Source organism: Prunus mume, linkage group LG3, assembly GCF_029339155.1.
Source record: "Prunus mume cultivar Tortuosa linkage group LG3, ASM2933915v1, whole genome shotgun sequence".
NCBI classification, from domain to species: Eukaryota; Viridiplantae; Streptophyta; class Magnoliopsida; order Rosales; family Rosaceae; genus Prunus; species Prunus mume.
The window spans coordinates 18,158,771-18,180,590 of NC_142700.1; the positions used below are offsets into that span (position 1 = coordinate 18,158,771).

The window sequence follows — 21,820 nt, forward strand, 5'->3', positions numbered from 1 at the left end:
GAACACTTCAATCAGAGCCACAAAAGTATATCAGAACACTGTCAACAACATGAAGATTTTGAACCATTCACACAAGGAAGGGGATTTCTATTGACTCCTCGCAGATTTTCTCTACATCCCTATATGCTTTTTTGTTGTTTGATAATATAGGTTGGATGGATAGTAGGGCGTATTTAACGGGATGTACATAGAATTCTTCAACAAATAATGATCTTCTAGCACCTAACCGGAGCACTAATAGAAAAATATGACTTCATCTAATTACATAGAATAATTTTATGAGGCATACGGCGAGGAATTTTTCAATGTGATATATAACACTGTCATTTAGTGTTATCGATCCACTAATATTGTAATATGTATATATGTGTTAATACTATATTGTAAAGAATACACCATTTGCATACTTATGACACATGAATTAATAAATATATGTGGATTTATTAATCAATACTATAAATCAACGTCCAAAATGTTAATGTGAATTAGATTTATTTCTTTGTCACTTCGATTCCAAATACATAAGCATGCTACAGTATTATTCTATGTGCCAGCAAAAAGCACCAGTCACTCACACAGAAAAACACAGTGAGGGTGATACACCATCCTTTCTAAGGGCCAGTTTGGCATTGCTGTACTATGAAAATAATCGATGCCAGATTTACTGTGAGAGAAATCAATGTGGGAAAATACTGAGTTTGGTAAACTTTTTATTAAAAGAGTTGTTGGTACTAATTTCCGCATAATCAGAAAATGATTCTCGCATAATCATTAAACCTAGCACTTCTTCGAAACTGATTCTGCATAATCGTAAAATGAAAGCACCTCATTAGACTTTTAGCTTATCACAAAGCAATTTTCAACAATAAGTGATTTTATCTTGGTTTACCAAATGGGTTGTGCTTCCCAAATTTTTTTTAAAATCACTTATCACCACAAATAAGAATGCCAAACGGGCACTAAGTCTAAATTGTTTGTAAAAGCTATTGCGAGTAATTTTAAGAGAATCTCGACGGTACAATGGAAATTTTATTAATAAAAATGAAGAACTACAACGGGTTTATTAACACTATTAATAAAGCTATTGTGGGTTATTTTCTTAACTTCTCTATGATCTTTTTCTTTTTCATTTTGGTCTTTAATTTCCACCTTGTGAGCGTGACAATTAAATTAAGCACATGTGATTTGATTTACTGCTAGAAACATCCAGACCGTCAATGTCGACTTATGTGAAGATTCAGATCCTCAACGCTGATGTGTCAAATTTGACTTCGGATTGAATACAAAATACAAAAACAAAATGGAAACCAATTCTGAGTTAATAATAATAAGATCTACATTCTATAACCAATCGGAGTAACTTTCATTTTAGAAATTTACCATCACTTCACTTTGATCTATATCTATGTGGAGGAGGCTTATCTTTCCGAATCCAATCTGATCAACAATTACCTACTTATCCTTAAACGGCTCAATCTTGTTTATTATCTAAATTAATCAGGATTAACCCCCCTATACCTACCTACCTACTCCTTCTTTCACTTTTAACCGCGGCTCACCTCCTATATATACACACACCTCTCTTCAACCCTATTTCTTTTCATCACTTTGCTTTCGTTGTTTTGTGCTTGCTTGTTTTTTTGCTCCCTTACGTTTTCTTTTTTGCAGAAAAATATTTGCGTCTGAGAGCCTACAAGGTAAACCACCTTTCTCTTTCCTCTCAAATTTTCTTATGTGCTGAAATATATGCTTGAAGCTCTAATCTTTGACTTTTATTTTCTGGGGTTGATCAGAGATTGTATAGATTTTCTTTGTTAATTTGTATTTATAATTGAGTTTCCAAAATAAGTTCTTTCATTGGTTTTTGAGGCCTTTCCAAACTTTTTTTATTCTTCTTCTGGGACGAATATTTATTTCTTGCAGATGCCGAGTGAAAACCGAGATCAATCTGACAAAGAACCGTTCGTCGAAATCGACCCCACGGGGAGATATGGGCGGTACAACGAGCTGGTGCGGTGCAGTGAAGAAGGTGTACCGGGCGTTTGATCAAGAAGAGGGCATAGAGGTGGCATGGAACCAAGTCAAGCTACGTAACTTCACCAATGACCCTGCCATGATCGAACGGCTCTACGCCGAGGTTGGGTTGCTGAGATCCCTGGCAGACAAGAACATCATTACCTTGTATAATGTGTGGCGGGACGCAGAGAATAACACCCTCAATTTCATGACAGAAGTTTGTACAAATGGGAATCTGAGGGACTATAGGAAGAAGCATAAGCATGTTTCATTGATAGCCTTGAAGAAGTGGTCCAAGCAGATCTTGAAAGGGCTTGAGTATTTGCATACCCATGAGCCTTGTGTTATCCACAGAGATCTCAATTGCAGCAATGTCTTTATCAACGGGAATATTGGCCAGGTACTGATAATTGATCACTTCAATTTTATTTCATTTTTACCTTTTTTGGGGTTTTTTATTATTATTTTTAATATTCAGTTTTGTTAATATATATTTTTAATTTATGGTTCAATAGGTGAAGATTGGTGATTTGGGATTGGCTGCAATTGTGGGGAAAAACCATTCAGCGCATTCAGTGTTAGGGACCCCGGAATTTATGGCACCAGAGCTGTATGAAGAGGACTACACTGAAATGGTGGACATATACTCATTTGGGATGTGTGTGCTAGAGATGGTGACCTTGGAAATTCCCTATAGTGAATGCGACAATGTTGCTAAAATATACAAAAAGGTAACCTCTGGGGTAAGACCCCAATCCTTGAACAAGGTCAATGATCCGGAGGTGAAGGCGTTTGTTGAGAAGTGCCTCGCCCAACCTAGAGCGAGGCCTTCTGCAACTGAACTCCTCAATGATCCATTTTTTGATGAAGTCGGAGATGATGATAACAAAGAAAATGTTTACTCATGATCAATCATGGCTAAGTAATTATGTTGTTAGATGTGTTTAATTGACTAGTTAAATATGTGTTAGTGCTAGTTTTAGTTTTTTTTTTTTACTTTTTTAAACTCCATGTACGAATCGGGGTTGGGTTTTAACTTCTGAATTGGTTCCTCTTTTTTAGAAGGGAAATTAGATAAGGATAGATTTTGGAATCATGGTGTTGATTTTGTACATAGGATTTTCACATTACAAATTAATTGTTGTTGTTAGATGAAGATTGGGTTTCTTTTTGTGGTTTTGCTTGAATTGTTTCCAACCTATGACGATTTCTCTGTCATATATTTTTTTGCAATCAAAATAGGTTAGTGGATGGAGGTACCAATTGTTTATCTATATTTTTTTCCAACTCTTTACAGAAGTCGACTCTCATGTAAAGCACTCTCCTGCTTTTGAAACGTTTGCTTGTAGTGTTGAATCAAATTAAAACAAGCATGGATTAAATCTTAAGTTAGATTATTCAAGCAAAGTCAGAGAAAAGAAATTAAAATTGAAAAGTAATTAATGAAAAAAATTAGTGAAGTCAAATGTTTGATTAAGCAAAAGGGATTTTAAAATTTGAGCCAGGGTCTCTTGGCGTGAAGCAAAACACAATGATGAAGAGGGTTAGTGGGTGGGAGTGGCCAATTGCCCTTATTCCCCTTGTGGCCTTTGCTGTCACACACACACTTTGTCTTGTGGGAAAGACATGGCAGTGAGTTGCTTCCATTTCTTTCCAAGCAAAAGCAAAAGGGTCGGTCTTTGCATTGCATCAAACCTCCGTGAATGGCTGGTGATAAAATATAAGAACAGTGTTCCCAAAATATAATTCATTAATCTTATCCGATTTCTGAAAAAAGAATATTAAAGATCAATAACCCTTAAAAAAGAATTAAAATATAAATAACCCCATTGTGCAACCCCAAAAAAATTCGAAGGAATTGGAATTGATTGCATTTATAGCCAACTATATATTTGTCCTACATGAGGAGACGTGCTGAAGAATGTAAAAATGTCATCATCATCCTCTTCATTTAGAGTTCTAGATTTATGTTTTTATTGTTACAGTCTTTGGTTTTACCAAATATGCTTTGTTTGATGCGGCAAATCCGTGTGTTCCTGGCTCTTCTTGGAGACATATCATATTTTTATTTATTTATGATGTTTATGTATCCCCTTGGAGTTGTTTATCCACATAAAAGTTTTAATTTTTAAAGGCCCAAGTTTGACAAGTTTATATTGTATACATTCTTTTGAAAAAGGTGTGACATTCACACCGTGACATGATGTTACTAATTTAAGTATTATAATATGGGTGAATAATATTGATATATCATAGAATAATATATGTGCTATAACATAAGTGGATTGATACCACAATGTGACAATGTGAGTGTAACACATAAGAATTCCTTGTTCTTTTATTAGATTTGTGTAGGGTTGGCACCGGTACGTTGGAGCCAATGTACACCCAAACGACCAAAAAGAACACTGCAGGTGCAGCCACTCTTCGGTTTGGTCAACTCGGCCGTTTTTCTGGATATTAAGCCCTCTAATCGTTGTAATCTTTAGATGTCCTCCTTGGTCTGTTTGAACTTCATATGCTTTATTTTAGGCATAATTCTAACTTTTTTGCCCCCAGTGTTGTTAAAATCTCAATTTACTCCATATATTTTAGACCATCTTATTTTGCACCTTTGCACCATATGTATTTTTATTCAGGTTCTCACTTTGCCCCATTCTATTAATTCCGTCAATAAAATCTTTAACTTGCTAATATGACATAAGCACATCATCAATTTAGCCATGACATTTTTTTAAATTCGATTAATTTAAAAAATATATATTTAAATAGATTAAAAAACCTGCAGGATGTAACTGACAGACGTATATGGCCCTTGAAGAAGAAGGGATGAATTCTCAACATTCATGGTCGTCGCCGGCGTAGCCAAATAACCGGCGGGATTGAACTGTGCCTGATACAATTTTTACCATCCACGCAACTAAGGTTAAAATCACATAAAATACTTGCAAGAATAGTATATATGATCATGCAAGGTCGTTCTCCTCAAGGACTATTTAGCAATTTATGTAAAAATAATTTCCAATTAACTACCTAAAATTAAAAGTTGAGAAAGATGATTATGAAATTATTTTATACTAAAAACAAATTTTAAACAAAAACAATTACAATTAGAGGAAAGAGTTTTAAATAACAATTTATAAAAGCACTAGGGTTTCACCATCACCTAGCAATCCTACGAATTTTTACCAATTACTTAGGATTCGCACATGCCACTTTGAAGGTTAGGTTTTCCTAATTTGAATTCTGCTTAGAACGTATATCTAACATGCAACCCGTCCAGACGTTCGAATCAAATCTAAACATGAAAGACTCATTAAATTTTGTGAAAACCCTTAGAAAAACCATGCAACGCTTAAGATGTGGTGTTCATCTTAAGTGAAATTACAATTATTAATCACAAGAAGCCAGCATCAATTTCAGGAAACCTTCCGACCAAAATTGCATCCAAATACTTTTCTAAAAATTCTAATGGTGATCAGGTATTAAGACAATTAGATAGTTTAAAACATTGATTAACAATTCAAAGTATGCATGCAATCAATCATAAGCAATTAAATAAAAATTACATATTCATGCTAATCACCCTAGCAAAATAAAATTAGTTACGCATATTCATAACTGAAATCATGAAAAATATTATTAAGAAGGAAAAGAACGAAAACACCTTAAAGTTGCAAAAACTCCAAAACCCTAACAATTGCTCTCCACAATGTCACGTTCAAAAGCCAAGAAGAAGTCACCAATATTGCCGTGAAAACCAACTTAAATAACAAACAAGCTGCCCCCTCCAGCTTTTCTATCCCCACAAAGAAACTAATTAAAATAAAATAATACTACGACATAAAGTCCAAATTAGGCTAGGAGAATCTGCATTTAAACTGTCCAGCCACGTTTTGGCCTCAAATCTCTTCCAAATCAGGCCCAAGATGGCTTTTTCTAAAGATAAAAATATTCTGAACACTTTTCCAGAAGGCCACGAACCAATCCGAGGTCATTTTGGGCTTCAAAGTGCAATAAAAGCCCAAAATATCACTATTCCAGCACCGCGCACTTCTACTTTATTTTATTGCCAGAAAATAACAACTTGGTAGAATAATATGAGATTTTGATACGATCAAGCTAAGTGACTTGTGAAAGTCCTCCAACTGGAATTACTTTAAAATTCGTCTATTTGATTATGTTTTGCTCCAGAGGAAGTCGAAAGTCCTATAGTGAAATATATATAATTCAAAATATCAAAATTCTTCTAAAATATTAACCAAAAATAGAGTTAAATATATAATATAAAACTACTCATCGGTGCCCAGCCCCACCTCATTGTTAACTCTCTTGTCTCTTGTTTTTCTTCATAGAGATGTCCAACTTGTAGGTTGTTTTTATATATTTATACAAAACTTTTTGGCTCCTAGTCATACCTATCCTATGTTTTAGACCATCAACCTAATCTTGGTAGCTCCGGAACATTGATTTTTACCCACACCCTATCTATGTTGGCCCCTAATTAATTATGATGTCGTATAAACTATGTAACTATGTAACCACTTGACTTCCCTAAAGACAAAAACCAAAAATAAATAACAGTCATTACCATAAATTAATCATTTCTACACAGATAGATTATAGACATACCCGTCAAAATGTATCATCCAACATACTTAGTGCCCTAAACTTCTAGTCCTCCAACTGAAATGACTGTACCACAACAATAAGCATCAAACCAACCCGTTCATGTAATTTTGTGGCTCACTAATTAGTCAAATTTGTTTTATTTTGTAATGCAATATGTTACTGAATGGAAGACGGACCTAGCTGGCTTCACTCTTACCTTCAGAATGATTTCTATTCTCTGCAATCTATTCGTGAATAATTAAAATAATAAAAAGCAGCAAACCAAAGTAATGCAGACTTGTTCAAATTGTGGAATTCATCTGATACGTGGTTTCAATGACTTTGATAACACATTGAACATAACGAATTAACAAACACTTCCAAACATTGGTTATCTCACACATTGAAGAAAATACTTATGAAACTTTGTAGTATACAAAACATGTCCTCATCTGACATAGTAATTTGTGAGCCTATATACTTGCTTTGAGATGCCTTCAAGACTTTTGGGAAAAAAGTGAAAAGGAAAAAAGAAACTGTAGTTTATCTCGGTTCATTCAGTTTCTGATGAGTCCAACAAAGAAGTAGAGCCAACAAAAATGCTGAGCAGGAGATGTTTCAATCTGCTTTTGAAGGGGCTGATATGCATCGGGGTTTTTTCCTTCTCGATCGCAGTATGTATGGGCGATGAGTCATCAGAATATGAAGCTTTGCGGCAATTCATTAGAGCTGTTGATCCTCAACATGTACTCAGCATTGGCTACAATGTGTCTATGCGGCGAAATCCCTGCATGCATAAGTTGAAGGGTGTGAAATGCAACTCACAGGGTACTTCGGTAACGGAAATCAGGCTTGAAAATCTGAATCTTAGAGGCATACTTGATGTAGATTCACTATGTAAGCTCCCAAATCTTCAATATGTTAGCTTAGCAAGAAACCAAATCCGGGGAACTATTTCTAACTCAATAGTGCACTGCACAAGGCTAACCTATTTGAATCTAAGGAGCAATGTTCTGAGTGGGAGGATACCTAAAAAGGCTCTGAGTAAACTGAAAGATCTAAGGAGATTGGACATATCTGACAATCATTTTACTACCACCAGCCCACGTTCGAAAGAGGAATTTCAGCATTATACATATGTGAAGAAATCAAGGAGATTGCAGAGAAATGATGCCTTGAAAAACCAGGAAAAGGCTGTGGAGTCGGTGACCATAATGGCAGCCTCAGATAGCCCAACTAGTGGCAATCCTAATCCTCCCGGTAAATCGTGGTACAAGAGATACAAGTTCATGATACCATTAATTGTTGGGATTGGCTTCTTTCTCTTGTTCACATACTTTGCGGGGAGGAAGGCGAAGAAGCTGCAGATAGGGAGATTATGAAGTCGCTTCGAGACTCGCCACACAAAATGCCTCTTCCTACGATTCAAGAGGAAGAGAAGCCAGAAGAAAATCGCTCAGAGCTTGTGTTCTTTGTTGAAGAACACGAGAGCTTTAAATTGGAGGACCTCCTTGAAGCCACAGCAGACTTGAGAAACCAGACCTTTCGCAGCAGCCTTTACAAGGTAATACTCAAGAACAATGCTCTATACGCAGTCAAAAGGTTGAAGAAATTGCAGGTACCCTTTGAGGAGTTTGGCCAAACAATGAGACAGATAGGGAACCTAAAGCATCCAAACATTCTACCTCTTGTTGGTTACAATTCTAGCAATGAAGAAAAACTTCTGATCTACAAGTTTCAAACCAATGGAAGTCTGCTAAACCTGCTTGAGAGTAAGTTGAGATCAAATATTTCTATACATTGCAATGCATCAACTGACCAATATATACACATACACAAACAGAACATTCATCCTTTTGGCTTTTATTCACAACCCAAAACAACCTATAGATTTATGCAAAATAAAACGAAACTTGAATTTAATTGGGGGCAAATACGTATATTTCTCATAAATTTTGAATCACTTAGAATTTACAAGGCCCTTATTTACTTCCTACATTTTGATTATGCATGCCTTTGATTATCTGCAGGCTACATAGAGGGTAAGAGGGATTTTCCATGGAGGGTTCGGCTATCCATAGCGCGCGGCATTGCAAAGGGCCTAGCCTTCATATATCAGAGATCTGATGAGTGCATCCCTCATGGGAATCTCAAGCTCTCAAATATCCTCTTGGATGACAACGAGGAACCCCTAATTAGTGAATACGGGTTTTCAAGATTCTTCGACCCCAAGAAAGGATGTGTCATTTCCTCCAGTGGTTACACAGCCCCTGAGAAAATGTTATCAGAAAAGGCTGATGTTTATAGCTTTGGAGTGATTCTTCTGGAGTTGTTAACAGGCAAAACAGTGGAAGGAACTGGTATAGATCTTCCTAAGTGGGTCACTGCCATGGTTAAGGAAGAATGGACAGGAGAGGTTTTTGACAAGGAGGTTGCTAAAGCTGCAAAAGAATGGGCCTTTCCTCTTCTCAACATTGCCCTAAAATGTGTATCAGCTTCCCCCACAAACAGGCCAACTGTGGCAGAAATTTATGAGAGGATTGAAGAGGTTATGCATGACAATTCGAATTCATCAGATTGCACAACCAGAGTGCGGCGCCTATCAAGACAACTGCTGCATGCTTCACTCCATCATACCTGAGACCTGGGACAGTCCTGGATCAAATTACTAGTTGAAGGTTTTACTTTGTATGCATATTTTCGCTTACGTCGATATCGGATTGTAGATGATCAAACAAGCCTTTTCTCTACGTTCTGCAGAAAGAAGTAGCCCGTTGGGTACAAATGATCTGTGTATTTCCTACTGCTAGATAAAAAAAAATGCAGCAGCCAATGTATTTATTAGGTGCACTACAAACTTATGAGCATGTCAAGCTGCATTTCACGATCATGCATCTTTGCATGTCGCAAATCGAAGACTACCTGTGTATAATACAAGCAGACCATAGTTGATCCATATTCATATTCAGAAGTGCTTACTACCTAATTATGTTATGTGTATATAGCTGCAAAAAAAAAAAAAAAACAGAATTATGTTAATTGTTGATGCTAAAATTTGATCAAGTAGGGTGAAACCCTCAAATCACACAAGCACGACATAACGCGATTACATCGGCGGTCGATAGCTTTTGTGTTTCCACCATATGAATTAAGAGTCACAATTTACATATAAAATGAGACCAAAAATGAGAGTGAATGAAGAGAGAGGGACAACCCCTTTTAAGGAAAAATAAATGGGCCCTTCCACTTGTGGGCTTGGTCCAAAAGTTTGGAAACCCACACAGAAATATTAATAAGAAATAGCAAAGCTTCCAAATTTTCAATCAAATACATCGACTACTTATTAGTTTAGTGGTATCTCTCTTCTCAATATTAGAAGATGTTTCAAGTTTGAATCCCCGTTCGAAAATAAATTAAATTAAATTCAATCGAGGAGGTTTAGCATCATTGTTAGCTACCAATTCTGCAAAATGAAGAATCTAAAGTGCAAAGTGATTAGTTGCTAACAACCACCTAAGTTGCTGCATTAAGCTTGTCTACTTAAAGCTTTGAGCTTACATGGGACTAGGGAATGCTACTTTTGTGAATGGTGGTTTTTGGGTCATGCTACATGTGGCCAAGGTTGCATCAGTAAAATAGCATTTTCATAAGGCTTATTTTGGCCCACCATCAATCAATGTATTTATTTAGGATAATATTTTCTGAAGTTGGAGAGTCACCATCCATTTAAGATCAGACCAACCAATAAATAGCAGTCATTCAAAAGCTGGTTAAATATGTGCATCAACAACAAGATGGAAACATAGAACGCAAGTGGCTCAGCTATCAAATATCACCCCTGGCATGTTGTACTGGGAGTCCATCCTAAATACTGCAAACAGCATATGCCATGAGAAACTTCAACTTGGGGCAATATTTGATTAAGTAATTTCAGAAGCAAAAGCTATTGGTGTATGTGGCTTGATACAATACTTATAAGCCATGATATGTAAGCTTCATATCGAAGAATACAACGATAATTTACAATTGAAATATAGGTGATTCAATACAAATGTAAATCTTACATCTCATTTTGTTACCAGTTAATTTTTATATCAAATCATGAAATAACCCTAAAAAAACTTTTTAATTGTTACTTCTTTTTTATTGAAGACAATGTACTTGATAAAAACTGTAAGATTGAAAAACCTACTCTCTTCCAAGATTTATGACATGTACTGAAAGGGACATGGTAGAAGCTTGAAGAAAAGTCCCAATTACAATTGATATATCATATATCATATATAAAGGCAGCCCAAGTCATTCGCGTGAGGCTTCCTCATCCATGATCTTGACTAACAAGCCATATTAGGATGGTTGGGCATTTCTTTGCTTTCTAGGTTGTATTTGGTCACTTAACATTGTCAACATATCAGCATCCAGAAATTATCTTAGATGATATTATTTATTTTTAAGACACATCTTAGATGAAATTTAATTCCAACACATCCTGACCCATTTCTCATAAAAGAGATAGGATTTCTGTGTGGGCAGTATTTTGACCATTGTCAGTACTCAATATTAACTTCCTTGAGCGTTACATACTCCTGTTTTTTTTTTTGGGGGTGTCAAAGTTAGGAAGGGAAGGAGAAAAAACTGACATACAAGTAACGTGGGTTTGTACTGCGACCACTGTAACGCAGACAAAACCTAAGCCAATCCAACTAACACCCTTGACCTTAGAAAATATAGGATTTCTTTTTGGTACTCCTTAATTATTATTATTTTTAATTAGTAGTAATTCTTTGGGACAACCTAAAATAGGCCCTTGTAACTCTATGCACTAGCCTAAAATAGGCCCTAGAATTTTTAATACAAATTTATAAATAAACTCAATCCTAGACATGTATTTATAAAAAAACCCAAATACTATTTAAACATAGAAACACACCCAAAATCAACCCCAAAATCAACAATTGTATATTTTTTGGGTGTGTTTATAAATGGGTTTTGAGTGTGTGTAATGATGGGTTTTGGGTGTGTTTATAAAGTGTTTTGGGTGTTGGGTTTTTTTATAATTTCAGCCCCCATTTTGAGTGTTTTAGTAAACCTCCCAATTTTTAATTAGTAATTTTTTTTTAATTAGTAATAATTTTTTTTTTTAATTAGTAGTATTCTACACACTAATTTCTCTACATGCACACGCCTGCTACTTCTGCGATATGCTTTTTAAAAAATAATAATAATAATAATTTTAGAAAAAAGATAATGGGTAATTGTGTTCTATAAAAATAGAATCCATTATCTGATTTTCCTTTTAATTTTAATTTTTTTAATATGAAAAAGTGTGAATTTACCATATTATCCTTATTTAATTAATAATTTTAATTCTTAATGTTTGCATTAATCATTTTACCATTCTCTGACTTTTGCTTTATATATATACATTTCTCGCCTGTAAAAATTTTAAATTTATTTTCGAATTAAAAAAAAAAGATAATTGTGAATGTCTATAAAAATAGGATCCACTATCTTATTTTTCTTTTCCTTTTAATTTTTTAAAATATGAAAAATTGTGAATTTATCATATTATCCTCATTTAATTAATAATTTCAATTCTTAATGTTTGCATTAATCAAAGACATTTTTTGATATTTTAAATATTTCACCATTATCTACCTTTTGCTTTTATATATATAAACTCACCTATTTTTCAACTTCTATGACAAACCCAAATTTAAATATAGGTTCATAATTATCCTAGTATCAACAAAATAATTTTGTAACGCGAGTAACTCAAAATCGAAGGATCTTGTTTCTCATTGTTCTGAGCGTACAGCTATATTTGCCTTCAATATCATATGTCATTGTTAGATTTTCTTTTTCTTTAAAAACACATTTGATTAATAACATGATTTGACGCCTCCAGCTTGGATCAGGCAGGCATTTAGGCAACTCATTATCAGTTAATTTATTGGCCCACTAGCCAAATACCAGTGGGTCCTACACCCAACCTTTCATGTGAAATCATCTTCCCACTTCTGCCTTATCCTTCACTATTCCTCCCTTAAAAAACAACACTCCACAATGATCATGTTCCTGAATTGATACCCTAAATTGTATTATGTTAACTTCTAAATTGTATTTAATTACCTGCTCTTCCTCTTTAAGTACACATGCAATAATGTTCTTTGCCATTATGCAACTACTCGAAAGCAGCTTCTGTGGATGAAAAATTATTTTGTACGTCTGATACACCGATGATCTGACGTAAAAGGTATTCATTTTATAACACATCATAAAAATTAATATCTAACCTTCAATCCTAAAATGGTGAATCAAGAGCTTTGGGTACTTGTTATAATTTCAATTTATTTATTTTCTACGAAACCACTGGTTTTTATTTTATAGGTATATTTATTTTCCCAAGCTAATTCTTTTCCCAAACCAAATTAGGTGAAACACAACTGTTAATATTTAATCTTATGCGTATACCATCAGTCTAACCATTCCAACATAGTTGTTCAAATAATATATATATATATATATTTCTTTTCTTATAGTTAAATTATATATAATTTGGTGAACAATGTTTGGAGAATATCTTTGTGAAAGAAACAAACATAGGGAAATTTCCAAAACAGATTGCTTTCTACTTGCACTATGTTGGAAAAGTCGAAATTGAATTCTTTAGTTCACTTCAAAATTGAAATTTATTAATTATTTTGGTAAGTCCAATAGTATTTTAGTTGTTTTTACAAAAATAAATAAATAAATAGCGCAAAATGACTTCTTCTTTTTTTGTACCAATAACAGCTCCTTTTATTTTTTTTACATATCATTGACAATTACATTCCTCTATATATTTGCTTTTTGAAAACGGTAGGGAGCCTCAAAATTCCTTTTAGTGTTCCAAACATACAATTTTTGAAGTTGATACGTTGATGAAGTTCGTTAATGTTTTATCGATACAAGTGATATTGAGAGAGGGAGAATTGGAGTGTAGGACTCCGGCTACAAGAGTAATTGCTCTTAATCCCTTGAAGTTAGCCAAAATTTAATTTTGATACATGTTACACATAAACAAATTTTGTTACATTAAACTTTATTTTCTTTTGTGGTCTCTATTTAACTCAATCTGTTTGAACAGCTGGTCAACCTGCTGTCCCGTCCCTATATGCAAATGCCACCTTTCTGTTTGTATCTAATTTTATGGGTTTTCAACTTTTCAATAGCAAATGGATTTTCTGTTTTTGATCGTGAGGCTGATCTTCTGTGTGGTCACGCCGATTCTTATCCTTTCTTCCAGTCCATCATCCATGCATAAATTAGGATATGCATTGTTCTCTCTCTCTCTCTCTCTCTCTCTCTCTCTCTACCTATAGATTTTTCTTCTATGAGAATCACAAAGCACAGCAATGTATAATTGCATGTGGTCCTAATGCTCCACAATTAACTCACACAAGAACAAAATGGGCCACAAAGGGTGACATTTCCATACTTCACTTAATCTGCAACTTGAAAATGACAATTTATGAAGAATCTTTGCTCTGATTTTGCTTTTTCATGCAACTGTTTGGAACAGAATTTGAGACCCAGAATGTTAAAAAATCCAGGGCTCTAGCTACGAGACAGTTTGCCCAGTTGGGGAGAAATTATGAGAGTAAGATAAATGATGAAAAAAGGAACAAATTTCAACCTCAACATTCATGTTTGCAAGTCTGACAAGAGCAGCTCATGAAGGGAAGCTACTAATCTGCATTTACAGTTTTCAACTCTCAAGTGCATAGGCAAATTGCAACCTCTATAGTTGGTTGGGTTCATAATGGTAAAAACAAATTGGCTTCAACTTGAAGTCAAAAATACCTACTGATTTTTCGTTTTCACTTCAAGTCTGCAAGCTACAATGCAAAAGGAACAATTTTGCTTTACAAAAGTGAAAATTGTAGAAGCATATTTTCATTATTTTTGTTATCATGGTAGCGTTTGCGCTCTGACAAGTAAGGTTCATACACTCGTTGGCAATTCTAATGTTTTTTTTTGTTGTTATTGTCAACATTTGACTTACGATCACATAGTAATTTTTGGAAATGTAAATTTATTCTAAAAACTCGTTAAATTTCAAAAAATAATTGAAGCACATATTTTTCATATTCCAACTAATGTGACGATGTTTCATTTGTTCATGTCTAGAAACACTAGAGATCTTATTTATTCATAATAAATAAGAAATTGTCATAAGTTAATATCCAATTTGGATCCAATATTATTGAATCATAAAAGGTATATGCATAATTTACATAATTTGGTCATTAAAGATCCGTTGAAAACCTTTCACATGGGCAATTTTGTCAAACAACTATTGTAGACATTTTAAGCTAAAAAACGAACAGCATGTTTCAAAGACTAAAAGGTGCAAAGGTCTAATGTTAGTGTTGTGCTAACTTGCAATCCAAATTCAACTAGTTAAGCAGCTGCATTTGAACTGCTTTTTTCTTTTCATGAATGGAGAATTGGAGATTCGAAATCGGGACGTATGTTAATATTAAGAAGAAAAATACCACTAAATTAAGAGCTAGTTAATAACGGTATTTGAATTGCTTTGTATTAAAGGTGTGGTATAAATTGTCCAAATATTAAAAGAACAACTATTTCTTCTAGCAAAAGAAACATCCGCTGTCATCCCTCCTTGGCTCCTCCAAATATTCTTAGACCAGTGGATTGTCAGTCTATTTATAAAAATTGTCCCTTACCTATCTATCTGAGCTTCAAATTCTATTTCTTTTTTTATATTTAAATATATAAGGGAGGAAGTGGAATAGCCACGAAAGAAAGAATAGAAAAGAGAGAAATAAAGCCTGTGTATAGAGAGGATGACCACCACATCCTCTGTTTTCATTACATATATTCCACTGGTTAGATCTTAGTTTCTATCATTTTCTCATCTGGGTCCTCCTCGAATGGTAAAATTTTCATCCTTTTGATTTTTATTTTTGTTGATCTTCTTTTGAATTATTCTTCCATGGGTCTCTGATCCACGAGAACTCTGCTCAATTTTCATTTGTTGGGGTTGTTAGGAAATCCGTTTTGTTGTTCTGATTGGTTCATGAAGGATCTGATGTTCCAAGATTGAATTTGACGTTTCCTAATTGTTGTTTCAATCAGAGCACTATTTGGGTTCTGTCTGAATTTTAGACAAGGTAATGGCTTTTCGTTTTTGCTTGCTTTTATCCACATTTGGATCTCTTTGTTTCGCATTTTCTATTCAATATCGAGTCTTTTGGAGTTTGTCAAAGTATATGATTGTGTACCATCCATGTAATTTGACAATCCAGAATTTGTTCCAATGATAAAGCTTTAGGCTTTCCTATTGAATTATGAATTTTCTTTGCTGGATTTTCAACTTATATTGAATTGTATATCTTTGCAAGTGTTGTTTTCAGTTGAATTGAATTGGGTTATTGAATTTATCATTGTTTGTTACAGAGAAGGATGGAACCAGATCTTGGCAAGCTCTTCATTGGCGGGATTTCCTGGGACACAGATGAGGAACGGCTCAAAGAATATTTCAGGAAATATGGAGAGGTGGTGGAGGCTGTGATCATGAGGGATCGTGCAACCGGTCGTGCTCGTGGCTTTGGTTTCGTTGTCTTTGCGGATCCTGCAGTTGCAGAAAGAGTCATTATGGATAAGCACATGATCGATTGCCGCACAGTGAGTATCACAACTATCTTTTTGCATCACGGACTTACTTGGTATTTTTCCATTTCGTTATAGGATCTTAGTTGCAATACTGAAATATGTCGTATAACCTTCCATTTTAAAAAGGATCATATTTCAAACATGACTTTGATTTCACATTTACAATTAAAGGAAAAAAGCATTCATGCACTCTCTCTATCTCTCTCTAGATTTGAATCAATCAATTCAAAATGCAATTAGTTATTTGGAATCTGCATTGAAGGAAAGTTGACACTTACAGCTACACGAATTCAAGATGGCACCAATAGTTTTGCTCAGTTTTCTGTTTTCAATCTTAGGTGGAAGCAAAGAAGGCTGTTCCTGAGGAAGATCAGAACATTTTAAACAGAACTGGGGTTGCTCATGGTTCCCCTGGTCCTGGACGCACGAGAAAGATTTTTGTTGGAGGTTTAGCATCCACAGTCACCGAGAGTGACTTTAAGAAGTACTTTGATCAATTTGGTACAGTCACTGATGTTGTAGTAATGTATGATCACAACACCCAAAGGCCAAGAGGCTTCGGATTTATCACTTATGACTCGGAGGAGGCAGTTGACAGAGTTCTGCATAAAACATTTCATGAACTCAATGGTAAGATGGTTGAGGTCAAGAGGGCAGTCCCTAAGGAGCTATCCTCAGGGCCCACCCGGAGCCCTCTGATAGGATACAACTATAGTCCAGGTAGGACCAGTAGTTTGCTTAACGGTTATGCTCAAGGTTATAATATGAGCCCAATTGGAGGTTTCGGCATCAGTATGGATACTAGGTTCAATCCACTTTCTAGTGGTCGTAGCGGGTTGTCTCCATTTGGCACTACTGGATATGGACTGGGTATGAATTTAGAGCCAGGATTGAGCCCAACCTATGGCGGGAATTCCAACTTTGGCAATAGTCTAGGATATGCACGGATGTTGAGCCCCTATTATAATGCCAATTCAAACAGGTATACTACCCCTATTGGATATAATGCAGGTAATGGAAGGAGCAGTTCTGTAGTAAGCTCAACCAATCGGAATGTCTGGGCAAACAGTGGCATCAACAATAACATAAACCCTGCCAGTACTGGGGGTTACTTGAGTGCTGAAAATGGGGGCTTTGGAGTTGCTATAGGAAATAATGATTCAAATTGGGGCCCTAATTCTTTTTCAACTCAAAGTAGAGGCAGTGCTTCTGGCTATACTAGTGCCGGTGGTTATGGTAGTGGAGAAAGCAGCTTTGGGTTGGGAGGAGGAGGATACGGAAGAAACAGTGGTGCCCCAACATCATCATTTCCCACATCAACTGTTGGTTATGAGGGGTCTTATGGGGACTTGTACCATAGTGATTCAGTTTATGGTGACTCGACTTGGCGCTCTACCAGTCCTGAGCTAGATGGTTCTAGCACATTTGGTTATGGCCTGGGTGATTTACCTGCAGACATCACAGCCAAAAGTTCTGGGGGCTATATTGGAAGTTACAATGTTACCAGTAGACAACCAAATAGAGGTAACTATCACCTTACAACTGAATTTTGTAGAGAACTGGTTAATTCCAAATGAACAACTATTTTTTCTGGAATATGAAATATTTGATTGCTTACTGTTTGCACAGTTACTTCTATTATTGATTTGAAGATATATCTTTATACTTTGAGAATGATTCATATTTGAACGTTATGAATGTTTAAACCCAACATGGAATAATTGTACCACCACCTTTGCTACAATCATATCAATGATATGGAATACAAGTGCATATTTATGTCTGTAAGAGATAACTGTTCTTAGTTATGGTTCGAAAAGAACTCTGAAGCTTATTTTGAGTCACTCATATAATTTTGCATATGAGGTGCTGGTAGATGTCTAACCCTTCCAGTACCCAAACACACAATTTTAAAAGTTGATTTGGATGATGTCTAACCCCTCCAGCACCCTCCCAGTAACTTGTAATCATGCACATTGAAGTTGGCTAAAATTGTTTTGTTTACACATATAAACAAGTTTGAACATTTATGTTTACTTGTGAAATTAATTATTTGCTGATAGTTAAATGTTATCTCATGGAATTCAGTTTTTTATAGTATTTTTTTAAAATTTGATAACTATGTACTTCAGGAATTGCTGCTTAGGTGATTTGTTGGGTATCAAGAGGTGATGGTAGGTGAAGTGAAACCAGTCAAACACTGAAGGATTGTGAATAGTATACGTCTCCCTTAGTAAGATTTTCAGCTTATAAGGAAACTGATCATATAGTTCTAACGGGGTTCCTTGATTTGAAGTATACATATCAGAGAGCAATTTCATGGAATTTTGTGTCAAAGGGTTGGGATTTGCTTTCTTCCTTGAAAGCTTAGGTTCCTTTCTCAAAGTTTGATTGAGGTGTAAAATCAGATTGCGGATATATACTCAGGAAGATGGTTTCAATTAATGTACCTTGCATCTCCAGCGAGACCAGCCAGCATTAGTCTGTCGAAAGAGATAGAACATTGATTTTTTTTTTTTTTTCATTTCATTTCTGTTAGCCTGGCGAAGTTGCTGGTTCTTATGTTTCTTCTGGGATTTGCTTTTCTCTCAGATTTTATGTAAGGTTTCTGATTTACTAGTGTGAAACAATAGAGGGATGCCCAACTGGGATCCTCGTCAAATAAGTTACTGAATTCATTGTTTTTAAGTAAAGTTGTGTGAAGCAAGTGTCAGATACTACTCTTCTGTTTGTGATTTTTTTTTGGTTGGTTGTTGTTGTTGTTGTTGTTGGTTGATTAGCTCAACCGCTAAGGGGTGCATTAAGAATTTTATTTCTCTTCCTCCATTAGCATCACAAAAACACATTTAAGATGTTAAGTATAATGATTCCATGCGGGTTTGTAAATGATAGGGTATTTTTCGAAGTGTGTCAATGTGTAAGGGATGAGCATTTTACTTTGGGTTTAATGCTGTGGAAAATGTAAATAACTTTAAATTTGCACGTGGCATTGAGACACGGCCTGGTGGCCTAAATTTAAGCTATACTGTAGTCTCAATGAATCAATGATTAAGATCCTATTAAGGAGAGCTAATTTGTCTCAACACTCAGTCACCTTTTTCTTCTGCTTTATAGGATTCCTTTGTTTTTTTCAATGGGAAAACAAGAGAAAAGATGTCCTGCTCACGGCCCAAAATGTCAATAAAGTGGACAATCCCATTGCACCCCTCAAAACTCTTTTCTCATCCGTTCTAAGCTTCTTGACCTCCGCAGAGCAATCGTGAGGTGTGGATACGGCCACATGTCGTGTAATGTGGAAGACTCTGGTGCACTGCCATGCACGGACAGAGCCGATACAAAAACAATGAATGAGAGAGGTGTTTTGTTCATACCTTTGGAACAAGGTTGCTTAAAGACAGTAAGGAATGCTGACAAGAGATTTATCCTAATACTCGAGGCATTAGATTCAATTTTCCCCAATATCGGATATATAAAATAAATACAAGAATACATAAATAGATCAGTTAAAGGCATACATAACTTGAGATGGAAGTAGAGAATACGAATCATAAAAGGCCCTCACCGTAAAAGGCTCAATGAATTCTTTCTGTCATGCATTACATTGCCAATCAGACAGAAAGTCACAAGTTGGACCATACACCCAAAAAGAATACGCGGTTAGGCAATCTTTTTAAGAGTTTATTATATTGCACAACAGTTCTCAAAATCAAGAGTATGCTTAACTTTTCAAAAAGGCCACTGATGCTGTTTTGATCCAGAAGATATGGCTACTTTCTTGTTATATAGTTTCTAAAGCTCAAAAGAGTTCCTGCTCTAGCAATGGCAACAGACCAGAATCTCAAAGATCTCCAATGGGCTCTGGAAGCCATCAAATCAGAAAGCCTCAACCTACACAACATCTCCTTCTACCTTTCTCAGCCCACTTCTGGCTGCTACCAGGAAACAGAAAGCTCCATCAACATAAACATTTCAAAAGACAGTCTGTCTTACTTTTCACAGTTCCTCACAGTTTTGGGAACAGCCAAAACCAACCAGCTGCTTCTCAGAAACTTGGAGTTCCACCAGATTGAATGGGAACTACAACGACTGCGCAATCTTGCTGTGTTGCTTGAGAGTTGTTCAAACATCAAGCAAGCTGTGTTCAAGAGAAACAGATTTGACAAACAATGCCTGTCAGAGTTGTCTGAGATTCTGAAGAGAAATAGAGTGATCAAAGAGATAATGTTTTCTGAATCGGCTATTGGGTCTGCTGGAGCTGGATTTCTTGCTTCTGCTCTTAAGGTGAATGAGAGCTTGGAGGAGGTACAGATATGGGAAGACTCTATTGGGTCAAAAGGCGCAGAAGAGCTCTCAAAGATGATTGAAGTGAACTCAACACTGAAGCTGTTGACAATATTTGACTCGTATTCGATCACTGCAACTCCACTTATTTCTGCAGTGTTAGCAAGGAATAGGACTATGGAAGTCCATGTTTGGAGTGGAGAAAATGGGGAAAGAAGTTCTAAGGTGGTTGAGTTTCTACCTGAGAATAGCACACTTCGAATTTACAGGCTCGACCTTTCAGGTGCATGCCGGGTTGCCTGTGCTCTCGGGTGGAACTCAACTGTCAAGTCACTCGACATGACTGGTGTCCGGCTGAAATCAAGATGGGCTAAGGAGTTTCGATGGGTTTTGGAACAGAATCACAGCCTCAAAGAGGTAAACTTGTCCAAAACTTGCCTGAAAGATAAAGGAGTTGTGTATGTGGCAGCTGGACTCTTCAAGAATCAGAGTTTGGAGAGCTTGTATTTAGATGGAAATGCGTTCGGAGGTATAGGAGTTGAACATTTACTATGTCCTCTGAGCAGGTTCTCTGCCCTACAGTATCAAGCAAACATTACTTTAAAATCTGTCACATTTGGAGGTGGAAGAACCAAGATTGGAAGGGAGGGACTTGCAGCCATTTTACTGATGCTGACGACCAACGAAAGTTTGACTCGGTTAGGGATATATGATGATGAGAGTTTAAGATCAGATGACTTTGTTAAACTCTTCAAAAGTTTGGAGAAGAATGCTGCCTTGAGACACTTATCTTTACAGGGCTGCAAGGGTGTTCAAGGAGAGTTGGTACTGCAGGCAATCATGGAGACATTACAGGTAAATCCTTGGATTGAAAATATTGATCTTGCAAGAACACCACTGCAAAACTCAGGAAAGACCGACGGGATTTATCAAAGATTAGGCCAGAATGGGAGGCCTGAACCAGAAATGGATTTGCTTAAGGACATGCCACTTACAGTACCCAAGAGTTGTAGAGCATTTTTCTGTGGACAAGAATATGCAGGTAACTCTGAAGTTAAAGTATCTAACTTTTGTTTGTAAATTTTGATTGTCTGAAGCACATGTTGTCTCCTAAAATGTTTTCGGATTTCGAGTTGCAGGTAAGTCTACATTGTGCAACTCCATATTGCAGAGTTTCTCTTCTTCAAAGATTCCCTATGTGGACCAGGTAAGATCTCTAGTGAACCCAGTT

General features: G+C 35.8%; 1 protein-coding gene and 3 pseudogenes across 5 annotated transcripts in view; all 4 read left to right on the top strand.

The window, feature by feature from the left end:
- The first annotated feature begins 1,602 nt into the window (after positions 1–1,602).
- Positions 1,603–3,220, top strand: LOC148918967 (putative serine/threonine-protein kinase WNK11; annotated as a pseudogene). The gene is made up of 2 exons (XR_016125281.1): positions 1,603–2,416; positions 2,532–3,220. The product of XR_016125281.1 is annotated as a putative serine/threonine-protein kinase WNK11 (transcript).
- Positions 3,221–7,226: 4,006 nt separating this feature from the next.
- On the top strand, positions 7,227–9,299 carry LOC148918968 (putative inactive receptor kinase At3g08680; annotated as a pseudogene).
- Positions 9,300–15,298: 5,999 nt separating this feature from the next.
- LOC103326633 (heterogeneous nuclear ribonucleoprotein 1) lies at positions 15,299–19,128 on the top strand. Of its 3 annotated transcripts, none has more exons than XM_008228880.3 (5): positions 15,299–15,569; positions 15,772–15,806; positions 16,093–16,320; positions 16,647–17,832; positions 18,441–19,128. In XM_008228880.3, exons 3-5 carry the CDS (start codon positions 16,099–16,101, stop codon positions 18,452–18,454), a joined length of 1,422 nt encoding a protein of 473 aa, XP_008227102.2. In that variant the 5' UTR covers positions 15,299–15,569; positions 15,772–15,806; positions 16,093–16,098; the 3' UTR covers positions 18,455–19,128. The 3 variants fall into 3 exon arrangements, with proteins under 3 accessions (XP_008227102.2, XP_088904725.1, XP_008227101.2); XM_008228879.3 differs by having other exon boundaries at positions 15,300–15,569; positions 15,684–15,806; XM_089048599.1 differs by lacking the exon at positions 15,772–15,806.
- Positions 19,129–20,026: 898 nt separating this feature from the next.
- LOC148918969 (protein TORNADO 1 pseudogene) overlaps positions 20,027–21,820 on the top strand; it is a 3,248-nt pseudogene continuing 1,454 nt past the window's right edge. Inside the window, exons 1-2 of the transcript XR_016125334.1 lie at positions 20,027–21,631; positions 21,729–21,817. The product of XR_016125334.1 is annotated as a protein TORNADO 1 pseudogene (transcript). The remainder of the gene's footprint in view (positions 21,632–21,728; positions 21,818–21,820) is intronic.

Excerpts from the sequence above, each read along its gene's own strand:
- LOC103326633 (XM_089048599.1), top strand. Across the intron at positions 16,321-16,646 it reads ACATGATCGATTGCCGCACA|GTGGAAGCAAAGAAGGCTGT; the intron begins GTGAGTATCACA and ends TTTCAATCTTAG.